The sequence below is a fragment of the Nerophis lumbriciformis genome, linkage group LG20, assembly GCF_033978685.3.
Source record: "Nerophis lumbriciformis linkage group LG20, RoL_Nlum_v2.1, whole genome shotgun sequence".
In the NCBI taxonomy this organism is placed as follows: Eukaryota; Metazoa; Chordata; class Actinopteri; order Syngnathiformes; family Syngnathidae; genus Nerophis; species Nerophis lumbriciformis.
This window is the reverse complement of record NC_084567.2, coordinates 12,435,642-12,453,917: the sequence shown is the minus strand read 5'-3', so window position 1 is coordinate 12,453,917 and position 18,276 is coordinate 12,435,642. Positions and strand designations below refer to the sequence as shown.

Sequence of the window (18,276 nt, the reverse complement as noted above, 5' to 3'; positions counted from 1 at the left end):
GTCAGAGTCATCAATCATGATATCACTCATTTTTGTGCTGACTTAGCATTGATCTGATCACTGACTGTATAGCAGTTGAGCGAAAAGACCGACTACGGCCAAAATAAATTGCATGATTAAACTTAAGTCTGTACATGATTACTGATATAATATTTTCTGATTAATCACATGATTAACTTGTTACTTTGACAGCTCTAGTCCCTAGTAATATGTATAGATTGTTCAACTGCTGTGCCAATGTGTCTGTTATTCTTATTTATCTTTCGCTTGTGTTGTTGCCCAAAAAGAAATTGCAAGTGATATTTTTTGTATGACTATTAAGTACGTTTGAGAGGCATTGTTAATGTTCTAACTATATTAAAGTGTATTTTTCTACAAGAGCTGTCTTTTTTATGTAACAATAACATTTTCATTATTGTTTCATAGGTTGAGCATCATATGAAAAAAATCTTGCAAAAAATAAAAAAAGTATGCTGAAATATTATGTATCACCGACTAAGTTTTTTTGTGATTAATAAAATTAGTCCAAATTCACAAGTTTTGTTGTTGATGATGCTAAATATGTACAGAATAAACCACATGAAGTTAGTACATCAATTGAAGAAAATAGAAGGGGGACACATTTTATGGCAGCACAGAAATATGCTGAAATATTCGGTATCCCCTACTAACTTTTTTGTAATTAATCAAACAAGTCCAAATGTACACATTTAGCTCTAAATGATACTAAAAGTGTACATCATAAACCACATGTAGTTACTACATCATTTGAGGGAAATAGAAGGGGGACACAATTTATGGGAGCACAGAAATATGCAGAAATATTCTGTATCTCCGACTAACTTTTTTGTCATGAATAAAATGAGTCCAAATTGACAAGTTTTGTACAATACCAAGCCTGTACATATAATCCACATGATGTCAGTACATAGCTTGAGGAAAATAATCGTAAATGGGACACGTTTTCTGCCATAAAATACGTGTTTTTTTAATGTGGAATTGAGTCTACCCTGCAGTGTTGGTTCCCATTATAAGACGATAAAAATGGGAGCCATTACCTCCCTGCTTGGCACTCAGCATCAAGGGTTGGAATTGGGAATTGAATCACCAAAAATTATTCCCGGGCGCGGCCACCGCTGCTGCTCACTGCTCCCCTCACCTCCCAGGGGGTGATCAAGGGTGATGGGTCAAATGCAGAGAATAATTTCGCCACACCTAGTGTGTGTGTGACTATCAGTGGTACTTTAACTTTTTTGGTGTTATATTTTAATCTATCAGAAGATGAAATAAATAATAAACCAAATTACAGGATGTTGTGAATGTAATTTCCATAAAATAGGTAGTCTGACCAAGCGCTCTGCAGCATGACACGTATGCGATAGAGAAGCTTGTGCAGCGATGTGAATACAAGTACAACACGTCATTACGTGCACATTTACGGATGATCAAAAAACGATTATTCGGTTAGGAATGTCACATGTTACACTGACAACATTTTTTGTGCTGCCACTGTCTGAACAAGGCGCAAAGCTCCGCCCCCACGCGCGCTCCTTCAGCAGGGGACACAAAATATTTCAGGGATACAGAATTTCGCACGACACCGGCAAATATAAACAAAACAAAACACAGGCGGAAAGCGATAATCGATTTAAAAAAAAGAAGACAAAAAGAAAAGGAAAAAAAAGAAAAAATCGGAAAACTGACCCGGAGAAGGCAGGGTCGGTAAAAAATAAATAAATAAAAAACACACAAATGCGTGTCCTTTTTTATTTCATTGTATAAAAAGACACATGAAGTGCGTTAAAGCCAACACTATTTTAGTAAGAGTGTTAGTGCAGTACTTTAAAGTAATACTACAGTGTGTGTATCCTGAAGGCCACGCCCACTTCCAGCTGTCCCCGTCATACAGACTTTACTGACGTCCACACGTGTCCCACAAGACTGACGACTGCACACATGGGGTCGGCTCACAAACTCTAAAAAGTTCCACTGGAGAATGCGGGCATCGATCCTGCTATTTCTCAAATGCTAAGCGAGCGCTCTACCACTTGAGCTAATTCCCCTGTAAAGTTTATTTGTTGCAAAAATGCTATTTTCCCTGAACGGGAATCGGACCCAGAACACAGCAATATGAGGGACCAATCCTAACCACTAGACCACCAGGGACTTGATGGATGTCTGTATGAGCAACTTCTTCCTCTCAGAGGTGGAGTCGTACATGAAGGAAAACGTGTGTGATATCATGATTGATGACTTTAGCAGGAATTAGCTTAAATTGTAGCGTGCTAGCTTAACATGTGAGAGTTAGCGAGATCGATGGCTGAATTCTTCAGTCTGGTCTCTGGACTGTCTAAGAAGTGTCATGTAATACCTGACTGTCACACTCAAAGCGTGGGTCACATACAGCTTTTGTAAAGTCCCTGGTGGTCTAGTGGTTAGGATTCGGCGCTCTCACCGCCGCGGCCCGGGTTCGATTCCCGGTCAGGAAACTTGGCATTTTAGCAACTATGTCTTGAGTGGTGAATAATGTGAGGAACTTAAGAGTTCCTAAAAAACATGGCTGACCTTGTAGTTTGACAAAACAGTCCCAGAACGTGTGTTTTCAGTTGTCAATCTTGCTACCTAACTAAGCTAGCATGCTACCATTTGAGCTAATTGCCCTGTAAGGGCGGGCTGGCACAGGGATTGTAGTGTAATACACCTCCAAAAAAAGCATCCATACCACTACCTCGTTCACATGCTAACTAGCGTGCTACCATTGAAACTAATTCCCCTGTAAAGTGTTTTGGACTGCTAGCTGCTATCACCGTGTAGCTAACAACTATGATATTACAAATAAATAAATAACAGATGTTCAGTATTACATGACACTTCTTAGACAGTCCAGAGACCAGACTGAAGAATTCAGCCATCGATCTCACTAAATCTCACATGTTAAGCTAGCATGCTACCATTTGAGCTAACCCTCTCATATACTAAAGTCCTTTTTTATTCCCCGTCGAAAAAGCTCCCGTGGAGAATGCGGGCATCGATCCCGCTACCTCTCACATGCTAAGCGAGCGCTCTACCATTTGAGCTAATTCCCCTGCAAGACAAGCTAAGCTAGCTGCTATCAGACACAATCACACAAACGTCAGTCATTCAGCAGAAGTCCAGACTTTGGACTATTTCAGTGCCTTTGTCGGCGTCTTACACAGTGTTGGCGCTAGGAATTTTCGAAATGGGGGTCCCTGGGACCCCATGAAGTCATACGGGGTCCCACAGTAAATTTTTGGGGTCCCACATTTTTGTAAGCGTTTTGAAAACACATTATCCTGTTATATCTCACATTCTATATTGTGTTTTGTTATAAACGTTACTTCACTCATTGAAAAAATAATACAAAAGAAAACAATTGTTTATGCATATGTAAATGTATTCAATCAATCAATCAATCAATGTTTATTTATATAGCCCTAAATCACAAGTGTCTCAAAGGGCTGCACAAGCCACAACGACATCCTCGGTACAGAGCCCACATAAGGGCAAGGAAAAACTCACCCCAGTGGGACGTCGATGTGAATGACTATGAGAAACCTTGGAGAGGACCGCATATGTGGGTAACCCCCCCCCCCCTCTAGGGAGACCGAATGCAATGGATGTCGAGTAGGTCTAACATAATATTGTGAGAGTACAGTCCATAGTGGATCCAGCATAACAGTAAGAGTCCAGTCCACAGTGGGGTCAGCAGGAAACCATCCCGAGCGGAGACGGGTCAGCAGCGCAGAGATGTTCCCAACCGATATACAGTTATAAACATTCATTCATTTTCTTCTTTCCTTCATGCAGGCCCGGCCCTAACCAATCTGGCGCCCTAGGCAAGATTTTAGGTGGCGCCCCCCCACATCGGCAGTGAAGTGTATATACTCACAAGAACCCGAATAGCTTTGTCTTTGACCTTTTTTTTTACTTACAACTATACCTAATATATAAAGGGGTGGAAAAGTGACGATTACCTGCAGGGCAAACATTAGCTAACCAGAAGGCAATATAACAATGTAAACAAAAAACACCTGCTTAAAAGATCTAATACAAACATTTATATGCACGTACAACACTTAGAACTTTTAGCATATCAGTATGTGGAATTAAATTATGGAATGGATTAAGTAAAGAAGTTAAAAATTGTACTGATATGATCCAGTTTAAGAGGTTGTTCAAAATAATAGTGCTTACAGAGAACAAAGAAGAAGAATTATGAGAAATACTTTCAACCTTATTGAAAATAAGATATTCTTCATCTCAGTATGTTAATAATGACTGAATTAATTAATTAATTACATATTACAAAACTGTTGTATACTAATTCATAGATGTTATTTTATTATATAAAAAGGTCAGTAAATGCCATCAATCCATCCATTTTCTACCGCTTATTCCCTTTGGGGTCGCGGGGGCGCTGGAGCCTATCTCAGCTACAATCGGGCGGAAGTAAATGATTCTATATATTTGTAAACGCTTTGAAGTGGGAAAGGGGTAGGATTAAATAAGCTTTGCTTCTTCCTACTCCTTTTCGGGCATGATGTAAAATGAAATGATATGAAATTGTGTGATGTATTATGATGTAAGTGTGTTCATGTTCGAAATAAACTAAAGAAAGAAAGAAATGTCCCTGAGGAATGTAAGGTGGGAGTACTGTAATTACCTAACGTTACATTATTATTTTCCATAACAATTTAGCCCCCTCCACAATATTAACCCGACGTTAAAACAGAACTAGCTATTTATTGATTAGCAATTGCCGAATCATGTAACATTAGCTTAATGCTAAAAAGCCAGGTTACTATCACATTCTGTAACAGACAAATAATTTCATGTAGGCTAACGTTACCTACCTGCTACCTCTGTCTTTTCTCGTTTCTCCTCCTCTTCTTTTCTCTTTTTTCTTCCCTGGGCACCTGACAGTTTTGGCATCTTGTGTTGATTTTTTGATGTGGTGACGTCCAAAAAGAGTCATGATACGGGAAGGGAGGGGGCGCACCGTGCGGGGGGAGGGGGGGGTGGGGAGGGGGGGTTGGGGGGTGTAATGTTGTAACAAATAATATTTCTATTAAATAGGCTTTACTTTGCATTTTAATTAACGTGGGATTATTTTTTGTATTTAGAAATAATAGTACCAACTTTTTTTTTCTTTTCTTTTTTTTTTCTCCAACATTTGTGGCACTGGCGTGGCGCCCCCTGATGGACGGCGCCCTTAGCATTTGCCTATACGGCCTATGCCACGGGCCGGCCCTGCCTTCATGGATCTAAACTTTACTGCTGCCGCTAGTTTTGTCTACATTTTTATTTAATAAGTTGTAAGTGTATTTATTTCAGTATAAAAGTGTAAAAAGTTTTTTGCTTCGGTCATGAAATGATGATAATGGTGTGCCAGGGCATACATGCATATGACAAATGTAATTGATTATTCTCACCTGTATGTAGATCATTAAAAAGTGCCACATCTGCAGGTGATTACTCTTTTGCAAAATGGAAGCTTAGACAGATAAAATTGAATTCTGAGAATGTCATCCAGGAAAGTTTTTAAACGTTTAAAAGAAATTGCAAGTTATATTTTTTGTATGACTATTGTTAAGAATGTTTGAGAGGCATTGTTAATGTTCTAACTATATATAAGTGTATTTTTCTACAAAATCCCTCTTTTTTATGTAACAATAACATTTTCATTATTGTTTCATGGGTTGAGCATCAAATGAAAAAAATCTTGCAAAAAAGAAAAAAAGGAAGCTGAAATATTATGTATCACCGACTAAGTTTTTTGTGATTAATAAAATTAGTCCAAATTCACAAGTTTGGTTGTTGATGATGCTAAATATATACAGAATAAACCACATGAAGTTAGTACATAAATTGAAGAAAATAGAAGGGGGACACATTTTATGGCAGCACAGAAATATGCTGAAATATTCAGTATCCCCTACTAAGTTTTTTGTAATCAATCAAACGAGTCCAAATGTACACATTTAGCTGTAAATGATACTAAAAGTGTACTTAATAAACCACATGTAGTTACTACATCATTTGAGGGAAATAGAAGGGGGACACAATTTATGGGAGCACAGAAATATGCAGAAATATTCTGTATCTCCTACTAACTTTTTTGTCATTAATAAAATGAGTCCAAATTACAAGTTTTACACAATACAAAGTCTACATATAATCCACATGATGTCAGTACATAGCTTGAGGAAAATAATCGTAAATGGGACACGTTTTCTGGCATAAAATACGTGTTTTTTTTAACATGGAATAGAGTCTACCCTGCAGTGTTGGTTCCCATTATAAGACTATAAAAATGGGACCCATAACCTCCCTGCTTGGCACTCAGCATCAAGGGTTGGAATTGGGGGTTAAATCACCAAAAATGATTCCTGGGCGTGGCCACCGCTGCTGCTCAATGCTCCCCTCACCTCCCAGGTATTGATCAAGGGTACTGGGTCAAATGCAGAGAATAATTTCGCCACACCTAGTGTAAGTGTGTGACTATCAGTGGTACTTTAACTTTTTTGGTGTTATGTTTTAATCTATCAGAAGATGAAATAAATAATAAACCAAATTACAGGATGTTGTGAATGTAATTTCCATAAAATAGGTAGTCTGACCAAGCGCTCTGCAGCATGACATGTATGCGATAGAGAAGCTTGTGCAGCGATGTGAATACAAGTACAACACGTCATTACGTGCACATTAACAGATGATCAAAAACGATTATTCGGTTAGGAATGTCACATGTTACACTGACAACATTTGTTGTGCTGCCGCTGTCTGAACAAGGCGCAAAGCTCCGCCCCCCCCCGCCATGCGCGCTCCTTCAGCAGGGGACACAAAATATTTCAGGGATACAGAATTTCGCACGACACCGGCAAATATGAACAAAACAAAACACCGGCGGAAAGCGATAATCGATTAAAAAAAAAAAGAAAAAAAAGCAAACCGGAAAACTGACCCGGAGAAGGCAGGGTCGGTAAAAAAATAAATAAATAAAAAACACGCAAATGCGTGTCCTTTTTGATTTCAATGTATAAAAATACACAAAAAGTGCGTTAAAGCCAACACTATTTTAGTAAGAGTGTTAGTGCAGTACTTTAAAGTAATACTACAGTGTGTGTATCCTGAAGGCCACGCCCACTTCCAGCTGTCCCCGTCATACAGACTTTACTGACGTCCACACGTGTCCCACAAGATGGACGACTGCACACATGGGGTCGGCTCTCAAACTCTAAAAAGTTCCACTGGAGAATGCGGGCATCGATCCCGCTACCTCTCACATGCTAAGCGAGCGCTCTACCATTTGAGCTAATTCCCCTGTAAAGGTTCCCTGTTGCTAAAAAGCTATTTTCCCTGAACGGGAATCGGACCCAGAACACGGCAATATGAGGGACCAATCCTAATTACTAGACCGCCAGGGACTTGATGGATGTCTGTATGAGCAACTTCTTCCTCTCAGAGGTGGAGTCGTACATGAAGGAAAACGTGTGTAATATCATGATTGATGACTTTAGCAAGAATTAGCTTAAATGGTAGTATGCTAGCTTAACATGTTTGAGTTAGTGAGATCGATGGCTGAATTCTTCAGTCTGGTCTCTGGACTGTCTAAGAAGTGTCATGTAACACCTGACTGTCACACTCAAAGCATAAAGCACATACTGTACATACATTCATCAAGTCCCTGGTGGTCTAGTGGTTAGGATTCGGCGCTCTCACCGCCGCGGCCCGGGTTCGATTCCCGGTCAGGGAACTTAGCATTTTAGCAACTATGTCTTGAGTGGTGAATAATGTGAGGAACTTAAGAGTTCCTAAAAAACATGGCTGACCTTGTAGTTTGACAAAACAGTCCCAGAACGTTTTTTCATGCGAAGAACACAATCACACGTTTTCCTTCATTTACGACTCCACCTATGAAAGGAAGAATTTATTCAGGCAGATGTTCATTAACTAGTCTCATGGTTAGGATTCTGGGCTCTCACTACTGCGGCCTGGGTTCGATTCCCGGTTGGGAAAATTGCCATTTTAGCAACTATGTCTGAGTGGTGAATAATGTGACAACTTCAGAGTCCCTAAAAAACATGGCTGACCTTGTAGTTTGACAACAACAACATTGTCAAAATGTGTTTTCATGTGGAGAACACATTTGTCAATTTTGCTACCTAGCTACTATTTGAGCTAATTCCCCTGTAAGGGTGGGTTGGCACAGGGATTGTGGTGTAATACACCTCCAAGAAAAGCATCCATACCGCTACCTCCTTCTCATGCTAACTAGCGTGCTACTATTGAAGCTAATTCCCCTGTAAAGTGTTTTGGACTGCTAGCTGCTATCACCGTGTAGCTAACAACTATGATATTACAAACAAATAAATAACAGATGTTCAGTATTACATGACACTTCTTAGACAGTCCAGAGACCAGACTGAAGAATTCAGCCATCGATCTCACTAAATCTCACATGCTAAGCTAGCATGCTAACATTTGAGCTAACTCTCTCATTTACTAAAGTCCTTTTTTATTCCCCGTCGAAAAAAATTCCCTGGAGTATGCGGGCATCGATTCCGCTACCTCTCACATGCTAAGCGAGCGCTCATTTGAGCTAACTCCCCTGCAAGACAAGCTAAGCTAGCTGCTATCAGACACAATCACACAAACGTCAGTCAATCGGCAAAAGTCCAGACTTTGGACTATTTCAGTCCCTTTGTCGGCGTCTTACACAGTGTTGGCGCTACGAATTTTCAAAATGGGGGTCGCTGGGACCCCATCAAGTCATACAACGGAGGCCCACAGTACATTTTTGGGGTCCCACATTTTTGTACGTAACCGTTTTGAAAACACATGATAAATGTATGCATTATCCTGTTATATCTCACATTCTATATTGTGTTTTGTTATAAACGTTACTTCACTCATTGAAAGAATAATACAAAAGAAAAAAAATGTTTATGCATATGTAAATGTATTCAGTTATAAACATTCATTCACTTTCTTCTTTCCTTCATGGATCTAAACTTTACCGCTGCCGCTAGTTTTGTCTACATTTTTATTTAATAAGTTGTAGGTGTATTTTTTTTCAGTATAAAAGTGTAAAAAGTTTTTTGCTTCGGTCATGAAATGATGATAATGGTGTGCCAGGGCATACATGCAGACTATTCTCACCTGTATGTAGATCATTAAAAAGTGCCACATCTACAGGTGATTACTTTTGCAAAATGGAAGCTTACACAGATACAATTTAATTCTGAGAATGTCATCCAGGAAAGTTTTTAAACGTTTAAAAGAAATTGCAAGTGATATTTTTTGTATGACTATTGTTAAAAACGTTTGAGAGGCATTGTTAATGTTCAAACTATAATAAAGTGTATTTTTCTACAAGATCTGTCTTTTTTATGTAACAATAACATTTTCATTATTGTTTCATAGGTTGAACATCAAATGAAAAAAATCTTGCAAAAAAGAAAAAAAGTAAGCTGAAATATTATGTATCACCGACTAAGTTTTTTGTGATTAATAAAATTAGTCCAAATTCACAAGTTTTGTTGTTGATGACGCTAAATTTATACAGAATAAACCACATGAAGTTAGTACATCAATTGAAGAAAATAAAAGGGGGACACATTTTATGGCAGCACAGAAATATGCTGAAATATTCAGTATCCCCTACCAACTTTTTTGTAATTAATCAAACAAGTCCAAATGTACACATTTAGCTGTAAATGATACTCAAAATGTACTTAATAGACCACATGTAGTTACTACATCATTTGAGGGAAATAGAAGGGGGACACAATTTATGGGAGCACAGAAATATGCAGAAATATTCTGTATCTCCGACTAACGTTTTTGTCATGAATAAAATGAGTCCAAATTGACACGTTTTGTACAAAACAAAGTCTGTACATATAATCCACATGATGTCAGTACATAGCTTGAGGAAAATAATCGTAAATGGGACACGTATTCTGGAATAAAATACGTGTTTTTCTAACATGGAATTGAGTCTACCCTGCAGTGTTGGTTCCCATTATAAGACGATAAAAATGGGACCCATTACCTCCCTGCTTGGCACTCAGCATTAAGGGTTGGAATTGGGAATTGAATCACCAAAAATGATTCCCGGGCGCGGCCACCGCTGCTGCTCACTGCTCCCCTCACCTCCCAGGGGGTGATCAAGGGTGATGGGTCAAATGCAGAGAATAATTTCGCCACACCTAGTGTAAGTGTGTGACTATCAGTGGTACTTTAACTTTTTTGGTGTTATGTTTTAATCTATCAGAAGATGAAATAAATAATAAACCAAATTACAGGATGTTGTGAATGTAATTTCCATAAAATAGGTAGTCTGACCAAGCGCTCTGCAGCATGACACGTATGCGATAGAGAAGCTTGTGCAGCGATGTGAATACAAGTACAACACGTCATTACGTGCACATTAACAGATGGTCAAAAACGATTATTCGGTTAGGAATGTCACATGTTACACAAACAACATTTTTTGTGCTGCCGCCATCTGAACAAGGCACAAAGCTCCGCCCCCATGCGCGCTCCTTCAGCAGGGGACACAAAAAATTTCAGGGACACAGAATTTCGCACGACACCGGCAAATATAAACAAAACAAAACACCGGCGGAAAACGATAATCGATTAAAAAAAAAAGACAAAAAGAAAAGAAAAAAAAAGCAAACCGGAAAACTGACCCGGAGAAGGCAGGGTCGGTAAAAAAATAGATAAATAAAAAACACGCAAATGCGTGTCCTTTTTGATTTCAATGTATAACAAGACACAAAAAGTGCGTTAAAGCCAACACTATTTTAGTAAGAGTGTTAGTGCAGTACTTTAAAGTAATACTACAGTGTGTGTATCCTGAAGGCCACGCCCACTTCCAGCTGTCACCGTCATACAGACTTTACTGACGTCCACACGTGTCCCACAAGATGGCCGACTGCACACATGGAGTCGGCTCTCAAACTCTAAAAAGTTCCACTGGAGAATGCGGGCATCGATCCCGCTACCTCTCACATGCTAAGCGAGCGCTCTACCATTTGAGCTAATTCCCCTGTAAAGGTTGCTTGTTGCCAAAAAGCTATTTTCCCTGAACGGGAATCGGACCCAGAACACGACAATATGAGGGACCAATCCTAACCACTAGACCACCAGGGACTTGATGGATGTCTGTATGAGCAACTTCTTCCTCTCAGAGGTGGAGTCGTACATGAAGGAAAATGTGTGTGATACCATTATTGATGACTTTAGCAGGAATTAGCTTAAATGGTAGCATGCTAGCTTAACATGTGAGAGTTAGCGAGATCGATGGCTGAATTCTTCAGTCTGGTCTCTGGACTGTCTAAGAAGTGTCATGTAACACCTGACTGTCACACTCAAAGCATAAAGCACATACTGTACATACATTCATCAAGTCCCTGGTGGTCTAGTGGTTAGGATTCGGCGCTCTCACCGCCGCGGCCCGGGTTCGATTCCCGGTCAGGGAACTTAGCATTTTAGCAACTATGTCTTGAATGTTGAATAATGTGAGGAACTTAAGAGTTCCTAAAAAACATGGCTGACCTTGTAGTTTGACAAAACAGTCCCAGAACGTTTTTTCATGTGAAGAACACAATCACACGTTTTCCTTCATGTACGACTCCACCTATGAAAGGAAGAATTTATTCATGCAGATGTTCATTAACTAGTCTAGTGGTTAGGATTCTGGGCTCTCACTACTGTGGCCTAGGATCGATTCCCGGTCGGGGAAATTGCCATTTTAGCAACTATGTCAGAGTGGTGAATAATGTGAGAACTTCAGAGTCCCTAAAAAACATGGCTGACCTTGTAGTTTGACAACAACAACATTGTCAAAATGTGTTTTCATGTGGAGAATACAGTTGTCAATCTTGCTACCTAGTTACTATTTGAGCTATTTCCCCTGTAAGGGTGGGTTGGCACAGGGATTGTGGTGTAATACACCACCAAGAAAAGCATCCATACCGCTACCTCCTTCACATGCTAACTAGCGTGCTACCATTGAAGCTAATTCCCCTGTAAAGTGTTTTGGACTGCTAGCTGTTATCACCGTGTAGCTAACAACTATAATATAACAAATAAATAAATAACAGATGTTCAGTGTTACATGACACTTCTTAGACAGTCCAGAGACCAGACTGAAGAATTCAGCCATCGATCTCACTAACTCTCACATGTTAAGCTAGCATGCTACCATTTAAGCTAATTCCCGCTAAAGTCATCAAACACGTTTTCCTTCATGTACGACTCCACCTCTGAGAGGAAGAAGTTGCTCATACAGACATCCATCAAGTTCCTGGTGGTCTAGTGGTTAGGATTCGGCGCACTCACCGCCATGGCCGGGATTCGATTCCCAATCAGGGAATTATAATTTTTCTAGTGACTTTGCCAAAAAGGTTGCATTTTCTTCTGGACACACACTTCTGAAGCGTGTTTGCTGGTGTGCGATATGGTGTGCGATACAAACAGTACTGCAACTTGTTTCTTGTGTGTGATATCATGTGCGATACAAGCATTCCTTCAGCGTGTTTACTTGTGTGTGATATGTGCAATACAAGCAGTCCTGCAGCGTGTTTACTTGTGTGTGATATCATGTGTGATACAAGCAGTCCTGCAACGTGTTTACTTGTGTGCAATATCATGTGCAATACAAGCAGTCCTGCAACTTCTTTACTTGTGTGTGATATCATGTGCAATACAAGCAGTCCTGCAGCGTGTTTACTTGTGTGTGATATCATGTGTGATACAAGCAGTCCTGCAGCGTGTTTACTTGTGTGCAATATCATGTGCGATACAAGCAGTTCTGCAACTTGTTTACTTGTGTGTGATATCATGTGCGATACAAGAAGTCCTGCAGCTTGTTTACTTGTGTGTGTGATATCACGTGCGATACAAGCAGTCCTGCAGCATGTTTACTTGTGCAAAGCTGAACGGATAGTTAACATCTAAATGTTCTCCAATAAACACAATTTCTTCTATTTTACTAAAGTCATTTACAAAAGACAAAAACATGCTCGGCCATAAGCTACTAGGAGCTGGCAGCTACACAACAGCTAAGCACACAATAGCACACAAGCTAGCCATGCGTAATGACAATTGAACAACAAAACAACATATTTGTCAATATAAACATGTATTCAGTAATTATAGTTGCATATCACTTACACAAGGCAGAACGCATCCAGTAACAAACGCGTCCGCATCATTCCATTTGCTTCAGTGTGAGCTTAAAAAGGCTGTTTGCAACCTTTATGTGGATGCTAACTTTCCAAAATGAATTATTGCAGCCACTAGGTGTCATTAAGAACCAATTACCACTCCACTTCAACTTAAAGACAGCATAGCTCTATTCCAGAAAGTTAATAATAAAAAAATAATAAATACATAAAATAATAAAATAAAATAATACACAATAATAGATAATAAAGATGTCATATAATAATAATAATAATAATAATAATAATAATAATAATAATAATAATAAAAAAGTATAAATAACAAAATTAAACAATTAAAAATTAGTATTAAATAAAAGTTTGAATAATAATAGTAATTCTAAATTGTTCTCTGTTTGACTCATTCCACTTGATCAAACCTGTTCCAACATTTCACACTCCTACACAATAAAAGCATGTAAGAAATGATGATAGCAAGGCTCCAATATCGTAAGTGAGGACGTTTCATGGTGACACCGGAACAAACGATGTCAGTCACATGACCAACCAACGGCAGGAAGTTGCAAGGCATCTTTTCCATGAGGAAAAGGGAAAAAGGTGTGGCTCACCTGCGGCAGCTCCAGCGCCCTCATGACGGCGGCGAACCCAAACATGTTGCCCATGTTGCTCTTGAGCTCGGCCGCCGTCCGGATCATCCCGTGCAGCAGGCCCGCCCGCTCCTCGGCGGTGCCGGTGCAGCCCAGCAGGTTGACGGCCAGCGTGGTGGCCATGACGTGCAGCCTGCAGGGACACGTGTACACACGGCGTTGATCATGTGACTAATGTGGGCGTGTCCAGGGGCAACTCGCCTCTCCAGCAGGTCCAATCGGAGGCGTTGGCCGTGCGGCAGCGTGAGCAGCTCCACCCCGGAGCTGACTCCCATCATCCTCTGCACCTCCGGCCGCACCTCCAGTATCCGAGCCAACTGCGAGGGGCAAAGGCAAAGTCGTCAACGCCCTGCCGGGTTTTCGTGTCGAGGATAATGGCGCCGGGGGTCGGGCAGCACCGTGCAGTCGCACTTGGTGATGTGCCGTGCCGCCGTCTTCGGGTCCACCTGGGCCAAGATGGCCTTCACCCTCTGCAGGATGCCCACTTCCAGAGGCTTGTTCTCTGCGGGCATCAGCGCCGACCGGTACCCGGCTGGCCTGATGGAGGACACCGTCTCCACCACGGGAGGGGAGTGGACGCCTTCCGCCCCCAGCGGGCGCTCCTCCGCACGCAGCCTTTCCACGAAGCTCTGCGGGCCCGGGTATAGCTCCGTGTAGCAGCTGCCATCCGCATCCGGCTGCACGCCGTCCCGCTCCGCTTCCGGCCGCAGGGCTGGAGCGCCGTCCCGCTCCGCTTCCGGCCGCAGGGCTGGAGCGCTGATGGGCGCCGTGCAAGAAACGACTGGTTCCCCACTTCCTGCGAGGGAAAGAGTCGAGCTTCTGGACGGAAGATCTGCAGACAAAGAAGGCCTTGGGTGGAAATCTGGAGTCCCGACCAAGCTAAACAAGCCCCGCCCCTTTTCAGCCCGTCATCTCTTCCTCTCGTGCAGCCCAATAAAACAGGGGTGTCCAGACGTTTCCCACTCACAAATCAAAACACGCGGGGGCCATTTTTAAATGTTAAATTTTTAGAACCAACACAATATTTTTTTTACTGAATTTGGTCCAGAAGGACCTCAGTCAAAACAAGTTTTAGAAATCAGTCATACATTAATTTATTTTTATTTTTATCATCAACCCCTAAATCAACTTCAGCACAATCTGTCGATATAATTTTTGTAGTTGTTTTCATATTTTATGCACTTTTTGTCAAAACCCTGTTTTTAAGGCAAAAACACAAAATAATGCAGTATTTCTCCCCATAAATGTTCAAAGTGGATGTGAAGTAATTGGAGCCTTAAATATGTCAACAATTAATTTTAATTCAATATATTCTTTCATCAATTCATCAAGGATCCAAAAGGGTCCCACTCATAAAAGTGTTAAAAAAATACTTTTTTTTAAAACTTTCAATGCTTAAATGTCTAGATTAACTTTAGAGCTAGCCATCATTATAAGTTTAATAATTATATAAGTCTGTATTATTTTGTCAAAGTTTTTATGCCTTTTTTGTTGAACAATATTTTTATGGCAAAAACAAAAACTATACAATAATTTTCCCCCCGAAAATGTTCAAAGTGCAATATTAGATGTGAAGTAATTGGAGCCTTAAGTATGTCAATAATTCATAACAACATTGATTTTGATTAATTATTATTATTTTATTTTTTTTATCAATGACAGTTTTTTAAAAACCCCACAAAAATGATCAGCAACCCAAAAGGGTCCTACTCATAAAAATGTTTAAAAAAAAGTCATAATTTTTTTTTTTTCCTAACTATCAATGCTTAAACCTCTAGATCAACTTCAGATCTATCCATTGATTTTACGTGTTATTAATTTATTTTTATTATTTTGTTTGTTTATTTTATGCCTTTTTTGTCAACACCCTATTTTCATGGCGAAAACACAAAATATACAATATTTCCCCCCCGAAAATGTTGATTTGATGTGAAGTAATTGGAGCCTTACGTATGTCAATAATTCATAACAACATTGATTTTGATTAATTAAAAAAAAAAAAGATTAATCAATGACTGTTTAAAAAAACACTCAAATTCTTGGGGATCTAAAAGGGTCCCACTCATAAAAATGTTTTAAAAATGTCATAATTTTTATTAATTTGTTTACTTTCAATGCTTAAATTTGCTTAAACTTCAGAACTATCCATTGATTATACATTTTATTATTTTTTGTATTATTTTGTTTGTCTTTTATTATTTTCTGCCTTTTTTTGTCAACACCCTATTTTTATGGCAAAAACACAAAATATGCCACTTTTCTCCCAAAAAAATGGAATATTTGATGTGAAGTAATTGGAGTCTTGAATATGTCAATAATTCATAACAACATTGATTTTGATTCATTATAGCGAAATTACAACTTTTTCTCATTTTAGTTTCACCCTTTTGCTAACATTAGCATGCTAACTTTTTGAGCTAGTTTTGCAACCGCTTACACCAGAGTCATATAACTTTGATATGTGACACTTCTTAACTGTTAGCATGCAAACGATACAAAGCTAACTTAAGCATGCTACGTTTTTCATCAAATTTCACACTTTTTTCTCTATTTTCGCAGCCATACAGCTTTGAGTCATATAACTTGGTGTATGAAACATGCTAACTGTTATCATGCTAATGTTTACACATGCTAAATGTTAGCATTTTAATGGAAGGATGCTAGTGTTTTAGGCTAGCTGTGTCGCTAATGTTGTACAGTTACACCTAAAACTGTCTGATTCAGACACTCTGCACCATCTTAAAAGTAGAGCAGCTTCTGACGAACCCCGGCCAGAGGTCCAGGCACAGACAGCAGGCCCATCAACATTTTCTAGTTCCCCTTTTTATGCTTTTTTTCCCCCCAGTAGTGTTTTTAAAATGAAGGTAAACAAATGGTAAATAGAAGGTAAATAAAGGTAAAAGAAGGAATATAAAAGATAAAATAAGTTAAATAAAAGGTAAAAAAGTGAAATAGAATGTTAAAGAAGGAATATAGAAGGTAAAAGACGCCAACTAAAAGGTAAAAGAAGAAATAAAGAAGGTGAAAGACGGCCGAAGAAGGTAAATAGAAGGTAATGAAGATTATGGTAGGTACAAAAATGTTTGCATTGAGGCTATAAAATGTATTTTGTCCGATTCCTCCATTGATCGAACAAACTAATGGAAAGATTAGTTTGAAATAGTTGACTATTGTTGTTTATGATCATATGTATAGTTATAGTATTGTTTCTTTGGATATACTGGAATACTATATACAGTATACTATTGTTGTTTATTATCATATTTATAGGTATAGTATTGTTTGTTTAGATGTACTGAGATACTATATACTGTATAAATAAATAAATGATAAATGGGTTATACTTGTATAGCGCTTTTCTACCTTCAAGGTACTCAAAGCGCTTTGACACTATTTCCACATTTACCCATTCATATTATTGTTGTTTATCATAGTTATATTTATAGTATTGTTTGCTTAGATATACTGAGATACTATATATACTATTGTTGTTTATCATCATATTTATATTTATAGTATTGTATGTTTAGATATACTGAGATACTATATATACTATTGTTGTGTATCATCATATTTATATTTATATTATTGTTTGTTTAGATGTACTGAGATACTATATATACCGTATTTTCCGCACTATAAGGCGCACCTAAAAACCACAATTTTTCTCAAAAGCTGACAGTGCGCCTTATAACCCGGTGCGCTTTATTACGATTCATTTTCATAAAGTTTCGATCTCGCAACTTCGGTAAACAGCCGCCATCTTTTTTCCCGGTAGAACAGGAAGCGCTTCTTCTTCTACGCAAGCAACCGCCAAGGAAAGCACCCGCCCCCATAGAACAGGAAGCGCTTCTTCTTCTACCCGCCCCCGGAAGAAGAAGAAAAAACGCGCGGATATCACCGTACGTTTCATTTCCTGTTTACATCTGTAAAGACCACAAAATGGCTCCTACAAAGCGACAAGGATCCGGTTCATAAAAAGACGCAATCTCTCCATCCGCACACGGATTACTACCGTATTTCACAGCAACTGATATTCCTGTGAACCGCACTGTGGAACGGGAGCACGTACGGTGAATATTCGCACCACAGGGAATGAGAAGTCATCCTTCACTGTGGTTCTAGCTTGCCATGCTAACTTCCACCCATGGTGATATTCAAAAGGAAGACCTTGCCAAAAGAGACCTTTCCAGCCGGCGTCATCATAAAAGCTAACTCGAAGGGATGGATGGATGAAGAAAAGATGAGCGAGTGGTTAAGGGAAGTTTACGCGAAGAGGCCGGGTGGCTTTTTTCACACAGCTCCGAAGGCGAACACACCTTCACTAAGACGGGCAGACAGCGCCGGACGACATACGCCAACATTTGCCAGTGGATCGTAAATGCCTGGGCAGATATTTCGGTCACAAC

General features: G+C 39.5%; 1 protein-coding gene and 3 non-coding genes across 6 annotated transcripts in view; 3 read left to right on the top strand and 1 right to left on the bottom strand.

The window, feature by feature from the left end:
• Positions 1–18,276, bottom strand: part of LOC133619436 (SH2 domain-containing protein 3C-like) — a 122,250-nt gene that overhangs the window by 49,000 nt on the left and 54,974 nt on the right. For all 3 annotated transcript variants that reach the window (XM_061980452.1, XM_061980453.1, XM_061980454.1), the window contains 3 exons: positions 14,266–14,699; positions 14,069–14,184; positions 13,829–14,000 (listed from right to left, as the gene is read on the bottom strand). In XM_061980452.1, coding sequence (XP_061836436.1) covers positions 13,829–14,000; positions 14,069–14,184; positions 14,266–14,699 — 722 coding nt within the window. The remainder of the gene's footprint in view (positions 1–13,828; positions 14,001–14,068; positions 14,185–14,265; positions 14,700–18,276) is intronic.
• On the top strand, positions 2,418–2,489 carry trnae-cuc (transfer RNA glutamic acid (anticodon CUC)). Its single transcript has one exon. It is a non-coding gene; the product is annotated as a tRNA-Glu (tRNA).
• On the top strand, positions 7,706–7,777 carry trnae-cuc (transfer RNA glutamic acid (anticodon CUC)). The gene has a single exon. It is a non-coding gene; the product is annotated as a tRNA-Glu (tRNA).
• trnae-cuc (transfer RNA glutamic acid (anticodon CUC)) lies at positions 11,442–11,513 on the top strand. The gene has a single exon. It is a non-coding gene; the product is annotated as a tRNA-Glu (tRNA).